Genomic DNA, 12,741 nt, shown 5'->3' with positions numbered 1-12,741 from the left:
AGTGTGGAGGAGCAGAGGGATCTGGAGGTACATGTCCATAGATCCCTGAAATTGCCTCACAGGTGGATAGGGTAGTTAAGAAAGCTTATGGGGTGTTAGCTTTCATAAGTCGAGGGATAGAGTTTAAGAGTCGCGATGTAATGATGCAGCTCTATAAAACCCTGGTTAGGCCACACTTGGAGTACTGTGTCCAGTTCTGGTCGCCTCACTATAGGAAGGATGTGGAGGCATTGGAAAGGGTACAGAGGAGATTTACCAGGATGCTGCCTGGTTTAGAAAGTATGCATTATGATCAGAGATTAAGGGAGTTAGGGCTTTACTCTTTGGAGAGAAGGAGGATGAGAGGAGGCATGATAGAGGTGTACAAGATAATAAGAGGAATAGACAGAGTGGATAGCCAGTGCCTCTTCCCCAGGATACCACTGCTCAATACAAGAGGACGTGGCTTTAAGGTAAGGGGTGGGAAGTTCGAGGGGGATATTAGAGGAAGGTTTTTTACTCAGAGAGTGGTTGGTGCGTGGAATGCACTGCCTGAGTCAGTGGTGGAGGCAGATACACTAGTGAAGTTTAAGAGACTACTAGACAGGTATATGGAGGAATTGAAGGTGGGGGCTTATATGGGAGGCAGGGTTTGAGGGTTGGCACAACATTGTGGGCCGAAGGGCCTGTACTGTGCTGTACTATTCTATGTTTTGACATTCCACACACCCACCACTCTCTTACCTCTGAGATCCCCTATAATTTCTTCCAGTCACCTTAAATTATGCCCTCTGTCTTGGCAATATTTTTAAAGAGGATTATATACTGTATTCCATGTTAAAGAGATTGAATGTTCAATCTTGTCTCTGCTTCTGCCAACTCCCACCTGATTTTTCTTTTTTTGCTGAAAATGCACACTTATGAGGATACATTTTTCTGTGAAAATAGTAATCATCTCATTCCATGATTAATTGGCCATTATTTTTGGGTGGGCTTGGAAGATGAGTACATAGCAGTGATGATTGTGGTTGAGGACAAATCTGAACTTGCCCTAGATGGACTTTAGGAGTCGGTGTCTGGAACCATTCAAGCAGGGGAGCCTGCTGACTTTGCCCTTTTCCCACCCACATCTAAGTGGTGAGATCTATTACGTTGTTCCAATTGCCATACTGGGCTAAAAGTATGAGTTTTAGTATTTTACTCATGCAAGATAAATGACTTTTATTTTGTCTTTTCGTTACAGGAAGCAGAGCTGAAACCAGAATTATCGCTTAACAATAAGGCTCAAGCATCTTATCCAATTTATACCAGGCAAGATGTGGCCAAGCATAAAACTATGGAAAGTGGAATATGGGTAACCTACAAATCTGAAGTGTACGATATTACAAATTTTGTGGAAATGCATCCTGGGGGTGATAAGATTTTGCTTGCTGCTGGAGGTGCCGTTGAACCATTTTGGTCTATGTATGCTGTCCATAAACAAGAACATGTTTACCAGATTCTTGAAGAGTACAAAATTGGGGAATTGAGCCCTGAAGATGCACAGGTGACTGTTGATGCAGCTGATCCTTATGGGAATGAGCCATTGAGACACCCGGTTTTAAAGGTGAATAGTTTTAAGCCATTTAATGCAGAACCACCACTAGAGCTTCTATCTGAAAATTATCTTACTCCAACTGAAATCTTCTTTGTACGAAACCACCTGCCTGTCCCAGAGGTTGATCCAAAAAATTTCAGTTTAAAGATTGAGGGAGAGGGAATGAAATCCATTCAATTGACTCTCCAGGACATTCAAACCAAGTTCCCAAAGCACACAATTACTGCTGCATTGCAATGTGCTGGCAATCGGCGCTCTGAAATGAATGTGGTGCGTCAAGTGAAGGGACTAAATTGGGGGTCAGCAGCTATTGGTAATGCAAAATGGACTGGAGCTAAACTTTCTGATGTCCTTAAGTATGCAGGGCTCCCAGAGAACACAGATGCTAAACATGTCCAGTTTGAGGGACTTGATAAGGATATAACTGGGTCACCCTATGGGGCCTCTATTCCTATTCGTAAAGCACTCAACAAAGATGGTGATGTGCTTCTTGCCTACGAAATGAATGATGAAGCTTTATCCAGGGATCATGGCTTTCCACTACGTGTTATTGTTCCAGGAGTGGTAGGAGCACGTAATGTGAAGTGGTTGAGCAAGATTGTAGTAAGTAAAGAAGAAAGCAAGAGCCATTGGCAAGTGAATGACTATAAGGGATTTTCTCCTTCTGTGGACTGGGACAATGTTGATTTCAGTTCTGCTCCAGCAATTCAAGAATTACCCATCCAGTCTGTCATCACAGCACCTTCCAATGGTGAGCATCTCAGTTCAGACATGGATGAGATCACAGTGAAAGGCTACGCATGGAGTGGAGGTGGCCGAGAAGTGATCCGGGTGGACGTCTCACTGGATGGTGGGCAGACTTGGCATGTGGCTGACTTGAATGGGGTGAAGCCAAATGAAGGGCAAGCTTGGGCCTGGAAATTATGGCAACTCACTGTGCCTCTGCCAAAAGACCAGAAAAACCTTGAGATCATTTGCAAGGCTGTGGATAACCAGTACAACGTGCAGCCAGATACTGTTGCACCCATCTGGAATTTACGAGGTGTCCTCAATAATTCCTGGAGTCGAGTGAAAGTTACAATCAAAACATAATGATTAGAAACTGCTTCTGAATCCATAATGTGAGAATTGTGCACAGTTGCAGCAGACCATTAATTTAGTCTAGGTGTCAGCACATCTTGGTAATACTCTTGTCTCTATTGAAGATTGTGGGATTATGTCCCATTCTAGAAGCTGGTATTAAGTTTGCAAAGGCACTTTAGTTCAATGTTGACCTCATGCTATTTGAACATAAAGATAAACCAACCCAACTGCTCTCCTCGGGTGAATGTCAAAGTTCTGTCAAACTCATTAAGGAGAAATATATTAGCATTCATCCCTCCATCAGTATCATTTCTTTAAATTAACCGATAATTATCACATTGTTTTCAGGGAGGTTGATATGCACTGATTGTGTGCTGTATTTCTTGAGTTACAATAATGTCTTTAGAAAAAATTCATTTGTTGTGAAATGCTATGGGGCATTCTAACGTTGTGAGCCAAGCTATCCAAATTCAGTGCCTCCATGTGTCTGGTCCATTAAAGCATGATTCCTGCACCATCATACATCTCTTGTCATGATGGCATTAATTACAAATAGCCTACTTTTTAACTCAACACCACATTAGTTGTGTTTCAGAATTTAACGAGCATGATTTTTTTTTACTTTTATCTCTGCTTAATTTGTCTTTCTTCCGTTTGAAAAACCTTGCCCAAAAAAATCTGAATTGAGAGTAGAGCAATTAATGCTCATGAAAATAGTTAAAAAGTAACACAATGAAGTTCTGTTTCCTGCATTTATGTTGACTCTTCTTATTTTTAAAATTTGTACGTGGAAGAAGCACTGAAATGACCATGATGATAATTTTCAAAGTATCGGAGTAGATACTTTGAAAATAAAGTGAGTCAAATAAACATTGTTCTGTTTTTACAGTGGTGACTCCACTTAAAGTGATTCAGTGGGGATGAGCATTCTGGATATTCTTAAAGTGGTGAAAGATGCTATCATATTCTGTCTTCCAATTTGTCACTTGTTCATCTGTTGCTTTTTTTTTGAATCCTCAGGCTTAGCAACAAAAGCATTTTCATCTAATATCATAATTAGCCACCTTAGCCATGATTGAATCATCTTTCCCAATGGAATGTTAAATCATTGACAATTATAAAATGTTTCTTTAAATGTTCACTATTTTAAAACCAGCAGGCTAAACTCATCAAATTTCCCGGTCTATTTTTGCCAATTCATAAATGGCTTTAAGTTCAACTTTTAGTTTCCATTTGAATCATGTAATGAATGCACATTTTCTCAGGGCTCGTTTTGTTAGAAGCCTGAAGAGCTAATAGCTTGGTAGCTTACTTAATCAAAATAAAATTTCCAAAATGTCTATCCTTGCCTTGCTGTGAAGATTATTTTCCTGAAGGAAGAGACAATATGCAATGAATCTAACTGTATTTGAGTTGCAGTGAGTCAAATAAACATTTGGAGTTGGGGTGAGGGGGAAAGAAATAACACATTAAAAAAAATCACACCCAAATGAGGTTGCATTGGGTATAAATCTGTGCCCAAGACATGAACAAATTTGTTGCATGTATTTTTGTTTTAGGGAGATTCGATGCAAGTATTTTCTCTTTCTTGTTGTTTATTAACTTCCCTTTTATTACCTTGGTCATAGAGATTTAGGTGTGTGGTTAAGATGTCCCAGCAAAGCCCAGGTAGTACTCTAAAACCAGCCAATAAAATCAGCACCAGTACCCTTGGTATAATACTTTATACTTTATTGTCGCCAAACAATTGATACTAGAACGTACAATCATCACAGCGATATTTGATTCGGCGTTTCCCGCTCCCTGGATTACAAATATTAAATATTAAAAATATGTAAAATAGTAAAAATTCATAAATATTAAAAATTTAAATTATAAATCATAAATAGAAAATAGAAAAATGGAAAGTAAGGTAGTGCAAAAAAACTGAGAGGGAGGTCCGGATATTTGGAGGGTACGGCCCAGATCCGGGTCAGGATCCGTTCAGCAGTCTTATTACAGTTGGAAAGAAGCTGTTCCCAAATCTGGCCGTACTAGTCTTCAAGCTCCTGAGCCTTCTCCCGGAGGGAAGAGGGACAAAAAGTGTGTTGGCTGGGTGGGTCGTCTCCTTGATTATCCTGGCAGCACTGCTCCAACAGCGTGCGGTGTAAAGTGAGTCCACAGACGGAAGATTGGTTTGTGTGACGTGCTGCGCCGTGTTCACGATCTTCTGCAGCTTCTTTCAGTCTTGGATAGGACAACTTCCATACCAGTAATATTGCTCATCCATTGCTTAAGCCCGCCAATTTCCATTTGGCAACTTCTGCCTTGTTACTAGATTTAAATGAGCATTTGGAGTTTGCCTGCTTCCCACTGTTCTGTGGCATCCAGCACTTTGTTTCCTTCGTTTATACTTCATTTGGATGCCTTGTAATGGAAAGAATGAAAACCTCAAAATGGGGAGGGGGTGAAACACTGAAAATTTTAAAAATTTTAATGTTGAGAGTGGAAGTTGAGCGGAAATTGAATTTTAACTGTATAAAAATAAAGCTTGTGTTAAACTTTCCACAGCAGAAACTGCTTTGTCATTAATGTTAAATTTTAAGTGAATAATATGTTTATTCATTATTTCACTTTATAATGTAGGCATAGTACATCATTCTAATATCCTAGTTTCTTAATATAGCTATGTTCATCATTGATTATATGTAAGGAAATGATGAAAATGCTACCAATTCTGAACAGAGACTTAAATGAGCATTTCATGTGTGCTCCCTCAAAGTGGAAATGTCTACAGATTAATAAATTCCATTAAAGGTTTTGAATGACTGTTGGGCAATCAACGTTTGGTGCAAGATGCTGCTTCATTCCTGAATGGGGGTGAGAGAAATGTATCAAAAAACTTGTAATGAAGGCACAAGGTTTTAAGTACATTTGAAAGTTCTGTGGACTATCTCTATTAACATTCAGTGATTCTAATCACTCAAAGAAAGGTTACTTTATTTCCTCTTTCTTTAATCGAGTCTTGTGATTTTGAAACATTAAAGGAAATCTGCTGATGCTTAAAATTCCAAGAGCTCAAACTGCTTCTCAAGCAGTCCCACAGGGTCCAAGAGTTCTCGATGCAACATTGTATCTCTGCCAAAAGGACAATGTTCTGAAATTATTCACGTTTTTTTTGTATCTCTGTGTTGAAATAAGGAACTTCATTGCATGTAGCTTTATGTTTAAGTAAGGGAATTGTTTGTGTTTTGCTTGTTACCTCTGACACAGTGATGGAAAATATTTTGATTTTCTGCTCCTGTTCAATTGATGTATTTGGAGTCCAGAATCTGAGTGTGATAATGCATTTGAGACATCAGTCCCATTACAAGCTGTTCATTTTTTCTCCATTATGCTTCCAAGAAGGGTATTGCTGGTTTAGTGGCTAAGGAGAGGAACTAATGTGCATAAAAATTTATTGCATAGATGAAACATTGTGAATTTGATCTGTTGAGATTTTGAGCATTAAAATGTTGTGCATTAAATACTAACAAGTTTAAGTAGATAATAAAAGCTACATAACAAAATCAGGAAATCTGCAGATCTTTGAATCAAAAAATCTGCAGATCTTCAAATCAAAAGTTTGTTATGATAACAGAAAGCTGTCAATGACACGTGGAGCTCCCTGTTGATCGGGTAGATTTGAATCAGCATAATATTTGAGGGCAGCAAAGACCTACACTTTTGTTGAGCTTGGAACATGCTGCCTGATCTAACGTACAATCAGGTGCCTCTTGTATGTACTTCATAAATATATGCAATTTTTTAAAAGGCATCTACCTTGTCATCTAAAAAATTTGTATGTTTAGGAAATTAATTTCCATGTTATTTTTCTGGCCTCCTTTCTCAGGATATGAGGTTGTTTCAGTTTTTGTTTTTTTGCCAATCAATTGTGTGGAAAGATTTTTTAATCTAAATCAAGAAAATTACAAAATGGCAGGGATCCTTTAGCATGATGGTATTGTCTGATTGTAAGCACATTGTAGACCTACTTGATAAATTGCCAATATTGTTGGTCCTACAGTGGAATTAATTTGTTGCTATTGACAGGAGGGGCCGAGGGTTGGAGGGGCATCTGTAGGTTGAGGTGAGATGCCTTGTATTAAACAGCCATTTTGTGCAATTGCTCTATTTCTATCTCGGAGTTTGTGGTGTGAAGCTTTCAGTGCCTCCCTATGTTGGAGAAATATCATTGATCAAATAACCAGTGAGGTTGACGGATGCTAGAGGGGTTTCCTGGGGTTTAAGACCAGAATTTAAAATGTGGTTGAACTTAGAAGTTATAGAGAAAATAGCTTTTTGCTGGCATTTCTAATAATGAGATGATGTGGAAATTCTGTTTGAATACAAGACATATGTTGAGGCCAATGATGGTAATACGAGCTAAGGAAGGACTAGAACAAAGCTATCAAAGATTGAGGTTGGAGGTAGGTGTGTGTGCACGATGAACCTATAGGGTAATTTTCTCAAGGTACAAGAATCTTTATCAAATTGCTCAATGATTATATGCCTTTTGAATTATTAAAATCCTACGCTAATAGCCATTTTTTCAGGTATGTTTTTCAAGCTCTCAGTAAAATGTTATAGTAAATTCTTCTATTACTCCATTATTTTTGCATTCTCCTCTATACTCAAAGAATGCCATTAAATTTCAGTTGGTTATTTGACATCCCCAAAATTAAGTAGTCCATTCCAGCATGCAGTTAGACAATATTGAGTGCATGGGCTGAAAAGTGGCAAGTAATGTTTGTGGGACACAAGAACTAGATAAAGACCATCTCCAATAAGGAAACCTGACCATTGCCCTTGATGTTCAATGGAATTTACCATTACCAGGTCCCCCACCATCAACATCCTGGTTGGTCACTTTGACCAGACACTCAACTGGATCGGTCTTAAGTACTGTGGCTACATGAGCATGTCAGAGATTGATATCCTGTGAAAGGTGCCTGAACACCTGATATCCCAAAATATTCCCATCTATGAGTAACAAGTCAAGAGCCCTAATGCAATAGTCTTCACTTGTCTGGCTGAGCGCAATACCAACACAGAATTACCTCTTGTCAGGCTTTCAGCCGGGTGATTGATTTTAACCAACCTTTCGATGGCAAACTCTGCCATCTTCATCAGGGATGATGCCCAGGCTCGTCTAGTCTGGTGGTGCATATATATACCCCAGCCGTCCATCTCTCCTGATTGGTTGAAGACAAGCCAGTCAGGTTTCTGCTGTCCTATCTTGTTTACAGTCTTAATTCCAATTCTTATTTAGAGCAAGACCTTCATCTTTGTTAAAATTATTTTTCTCTCATTTTATTTCAATGGCTTCTTTCACCAGGTGGTCCCAAAGGCATTGGCATGTCACAGTAGTGAATGTATAATGTGATGAGTGCCAATCAAATCCTTGATTGGCACTCATCATATTATATGTTCAGTCCTGACATTTCTTGAAAAAGACCACAAGATTTAGGAAACAGAATTTGCCCATTCAGCCCATTAGGTCTGCTTCAATATTTAATAATGTCTGAATTTTTTCATCTATCAGCCCCATTCTTTTGCCTTCTTCCCATGACCTTTAATCCCCTTGTACCAGTCAAGAACCTATTAATCTCTGCTTTAAATATGCCTAATAACTTGGTCTCCACAGCCCTCCTTGGCAATTAATTCCACAGATTCACCACAGATGAGAAATTCTTCCTCATCTCAGTGCGAAAGGGACATCTCTTTATTCTTAGGTTGTGCCCTCAGATCCTGGACTCCCTTACTAATGAAAACATCCTCTCCACGTTCACTCAATCCAGGCCTTTCAGTATTTGGTAGGTTTCAATGAGATCAGACCTCATTTTTCTGAACTCCATAGACTATAGACTCAGAGACATCAAACACTCCCAATGTGTTACATAGAAAACCTACAGCACAGTACAGGCCCTTCGGCCCACAATGCTGTGCCGAACATGTACTTTAGAAATTACCTAGGGTTAGCCATAGCCCTCTTTTTCTAAGCTCCATGTACCCATCCAGGAGGGTATGAGGACACCCAGCAGAACTAAAAAAAACAAGACCCGACAAGGGCAGATGAGCTCCTTGTGAGCCAACGGCCATCTTCCGTGGAAGAGATTAAAGCCTCACCACGTATCTACGAATTGTAAGCTATGCACCTAGTTAGAAGAGACATGATGAACTTGGGCGCTGCACCGTGTGCCTGGACCTGCCCAAGGCCTCCGCCTAAGGAAGGGCCGAGCTCAAAGAAGCAGCTGCGGCTGGAGGCCAACACGGCCTCGGGCTTAAGTTCGGCAGGGCGGCAGTGGGCGGTGCCAAGGCGGCCAGTGAGAACAAACTGGAGGAGAGGCTGTACTCGGTGCTGTCGCAAGATCGAAGAAGATGGAGGTGCATAACCACCAACCCCGGATTCGGGACGGCACCCACTGACTGACTGACTGACCTATCCAGGAGTCTCTTAAAAGACCCTATCGTATCCGCCTCCACCGCCGTCGCTGGCAGCCCATTCCACACACTCACCACTCTGCGTAAATAAATAAATAAATACATCCATCCATACATACATACATACATAAATAAAATTAAAGAAAAACAACAACAACAACTTAGCCCTGGCATCTCCTCTGTACTTACTTCCAAGCACCTTAAAACTGTCCCCTCTCATGTTAGCCTTTTCAGCCCTGGGAAAAAGCCTCTGACTATCCACACAATCACTGACTCTGATCACCTTATAATTAATCATTGGTTGGATTTTCATTTCATCCTTTTCAGAGGCTGCAGGTAGTTGGAACTTGCATTTATGTTTCTTTAAAGTTAGGATGTTTTATATCTTATGGATGCATTTTAAATTGCAAGAAAAATGCTTCAAGATCTATCCCTGTGAACCTCCTCTAGACCAGCACATCGTTCCTTAAATACAGGACCCAGAATTGCTCGTTATTTTAAATGCAGTCTAGCCAACATCTTATAAAACCTTTGCTTTTATATTTTAGTCCATTCAAAATGAATGCTAACGTTACAGTTTTATTCCTCACACGCAGGTCAACCTGTGAGTTAACCTTAAAAGAATCCTGAACTAGCACTCAAAAGTCCCTTTGTATCTCCAAATTCTGAATTCTCTTCCCATTTAAAAAATGATCAAACTTCAAAGTAAATTTATTGTCTAAGTGTTACCATATACACATTGTGATTCATTTTTACAGTGAAAAAATACAGTTGAATTTATGAAAAACTACATAAGCAAAGACTAATAATCAACTAACGTGCAAAAGAAGACAAACTGCAAATAAAAAATACTAAGAACATGATTTGTAAAGAGCCCTTGAAAGTGAGTTAGGAGGACATACCTTTATTCTTCCCACCAAAGGTAGGAAGGTGATGGCACCCATTTCTGGAAGCTCTGTTCCTAAGTCACTCATAATTCTGACTTGGAAGTATATCACAGTTGCTCTTTTGTCTTGGGGTTAAAAGTTCTTGCATGGTTAAGTACCTTCACCAAAATAGCTCCAGCAGCTTGAGGCACTGAGTCACCACCATATTCTCAAAAACAATTGGAGATGATGTTGGCCTTGCCAGTGACCCCCACGTGCTTAAAAAAACAGCTAAATAAAAAAGCTGTTTCTTTCTCTACACTGAGAATATTAATTGTACCTTTTCATAATATGCCTCTGAGAAACCTTGCTCCCTGCCTCTTTCCCAGTGCACAATTCAGTATATTAAATTGGTATTTCTGTACTGCTATTTTTTTTTATTCCTGATGATGTTCACAAGTCCAATTCGTTCTTCAACAATTTCCCTCTGCCCAGAGCTCTTCCTGCTTAGATCTTGAAGCATTTTTCTTGCAATTTAAAATGCATCCATAAGATATGAAACATCCTAATTTTAAAGAAACACAAATGTAAGTTCCGACCACCTGCAGCCTCTGAAGAGGATGAAATGAAAATCCAACCAATGATTAATGAATTATTTCACTGAAACCTTTCAAGAGGATCAGGCACAGTGATATACACAAGAGAAAAGGTAAGTGGATAACATGTATTCACCACTCCACCTTTATATTGGCTCTACGATCTCGTTTTTAACCTGCCCACAGAAGTATGTATGTGCTGCTGTTCCACCCATTACCAGTATGGGGCAGACTTGAGGGCGAGTTGTTCTTAACCTGCCCATTTTTTCCAAGTTTTAGTGATAGGAGCCAGGATTTGCTGCTTTTGTGAAACATTCGTTCATCTTTTGTACTTCCACCTCTTTCTGCCTCTGGCCTCCACTTTGACCCAGAATTAAATCGAACTGCATATGATTCTGTGTGGTAGTTCAAGATAATGCAGAAGTCCTGTTGTCACAAAAAGCTCTTCCATTCAATCTATACAATAGGTGCATCCACAACTGTAGTGCTACAATCCAAGGATGTACCAAACATGGTGCCCAACTCTGAAAGGACACAAATGGTAAATGATACATGATTTATTTCTGCTATTTTCATGGCATTCAAATGTGCTTGCCCATAAACAGCCTGTGTATAGCCCCTGCCACTTCCTGTCAAAAACACTGGAGGTGTTAATGAGAAAAGGAAAGTGGTCCTTAAGGTATTTCTTCACAAAGCAAAAGTGGCATCCAATAGACAAGCTAAGAAATCTCGGAGGTAAAGGATCAGATCAAAGTTATGGGACCAGATAGCATTTCAGCTACAATACTGAAGACCTACATTTCAGAACCTTCCACTTAAGCTGTTCCAGTGCAGTTACAATACTACCATCTGCCCAGCAATATGATAAATTGTCTGGGGATGTTCTGTTTGCAGAGAGTGGGACAATCCAATCTGGCCAATTACCACCCCCAATCCATTCACTGTCAATCATTAACAAAGTAATGGAAGGTGTTGTCAACATTGCTACCAAGAAGTACTTGCTTGCCAATAAGCTACTCAGCAATTTTCAATCCGCTGGAGGAACTCAATGGGTCAAACAGCATTTGTGGAGGTAAAGGGATAGTCAACGTTTTGATCCAGCAGGTCTCAATGCAGGGTCTCAACCCGAAACATCTACTATCCTTTTTTTTTTCTCAACAGGTGTTGCTTGACCATTGAGTTCCTCCTACAGTTTTTTTTTTGAGGCATATTCTGGCATCTATAGTGTTCTGTCCCAACAATTCTCAGTTTCGTTTTTGCCAGAGGCATAGGGTGACAGTGACTGTGTTTAACGTCAAAGCAGCCTTTTACTGGGTGTGCCATCAAGGAACAATATTAAAACTAAAGTCAAAGAACACCAAAAAGAAAACAGTCCCCCAGCTGGAATTCCATCTCCCATAAAGGAAAATGGTTTAACAAAAAGCACCAAGTAGTAAGGGGTGTGTTAATGAACTAATATAAGCAAGTGAGAAATCAAGCCCCCTTTTGTGTTTAATGGCCTTACTTTAGTGTGGAGACAACATTGTGTATTTTCAGATATCTTGACTGATTGTCAGTGGTTTCCTTAAAATTATATGGCACAGGAAGAGGCCCTTGGGTCAAGGGCAACCATGTTCATGCTGGCCATCAAATCCCATGGCTTTCCATGTCTTGACAATTCAAGGGCTCATCAAGATACTTAAATGTTGTAAGAGCATTTGCTTCCATCACCCACTTTGGCAGTGTGTTTCAGATTCCAACCACCCTCAGATCCCAGCATTTGGTCTCAAGAACATAAGCAGGAGTAGGGCACTTTGCTCCCCAAGCCACCTGCCACGCAAAGGGACTGGCTAATATTCCACCTTAATAACATTTTCTTACCCTATCCCTGAGCCCTTTGAGTTGTTTAATATTCAAAAATCTATCAATCATTGCTTTTGGATGCAATGAATGGTTGAGGCTCCACAGCCCTCTTGGACAGAAGATTTCAAAGACCATTTGAGTGAAGAAATGTTTCCTTATCCAAGTTCTAAATGGCCTATGCCTTACATAGAGCTTCCCATTCCAAACTCCTTAAACTAGGGGAAGCGTCCTCCCTACATTTCTCCTCTCAAGCCCTCCAAGTATTTGGTACATTTCAATGACATATTTCAGAGAATAGAGGCCAATCCTGTTATCC

The 12,741-nt window shown here is 39.9% G+C and overlaps 1 protein-coding gene across 3 annotated transcripts in view; it reads left to right on the top strand.

The window, feature by feature from the left end:
- Nucleotides 1-7,198, top strand: part of suox (sulfite oxidase) — a 49,967-nt gene extending 42,769 nt beyond the window's left edge. For all 3 annotated transcript variants that reach the window (XM_072248924.1, XM_072248925.1, XM_072248926.1), the window contains one exon: nucleotides 1,223-7,198. In XM_072248924.1, coding sequence (XP_072105025.1) covers nucleotides 1,223-2,668 — 1,446 coding nt within the window. In that variant the 3' untranslated portion in view covers nucleotides 2,669-7,198. The remainder of the gene's footprint in view (nucleotides 1-1,222) is intronic.
- Nucleotides 7,199-12,741: the final 5,543 nt, after the last annotated feature.

Source organism: Mobula birostris, chromosome X (genome assembly GCF_030028105.1).
Source record: "Mobula birostris isolate sMobBir1 chromosome X, sMobBir1.hap1, whole genome shotgun sequence".
NCBI lineage: Eukaryota > Metazoa > Chordata > Chondrichthyes > Myliobatiformes > Myliobatidae > Mobula > Mobula birostris.
Note: the sequence above shows the minus strand (reverse complement) of the source record. Positions and strands in the feature narration are given on the sequence as shown.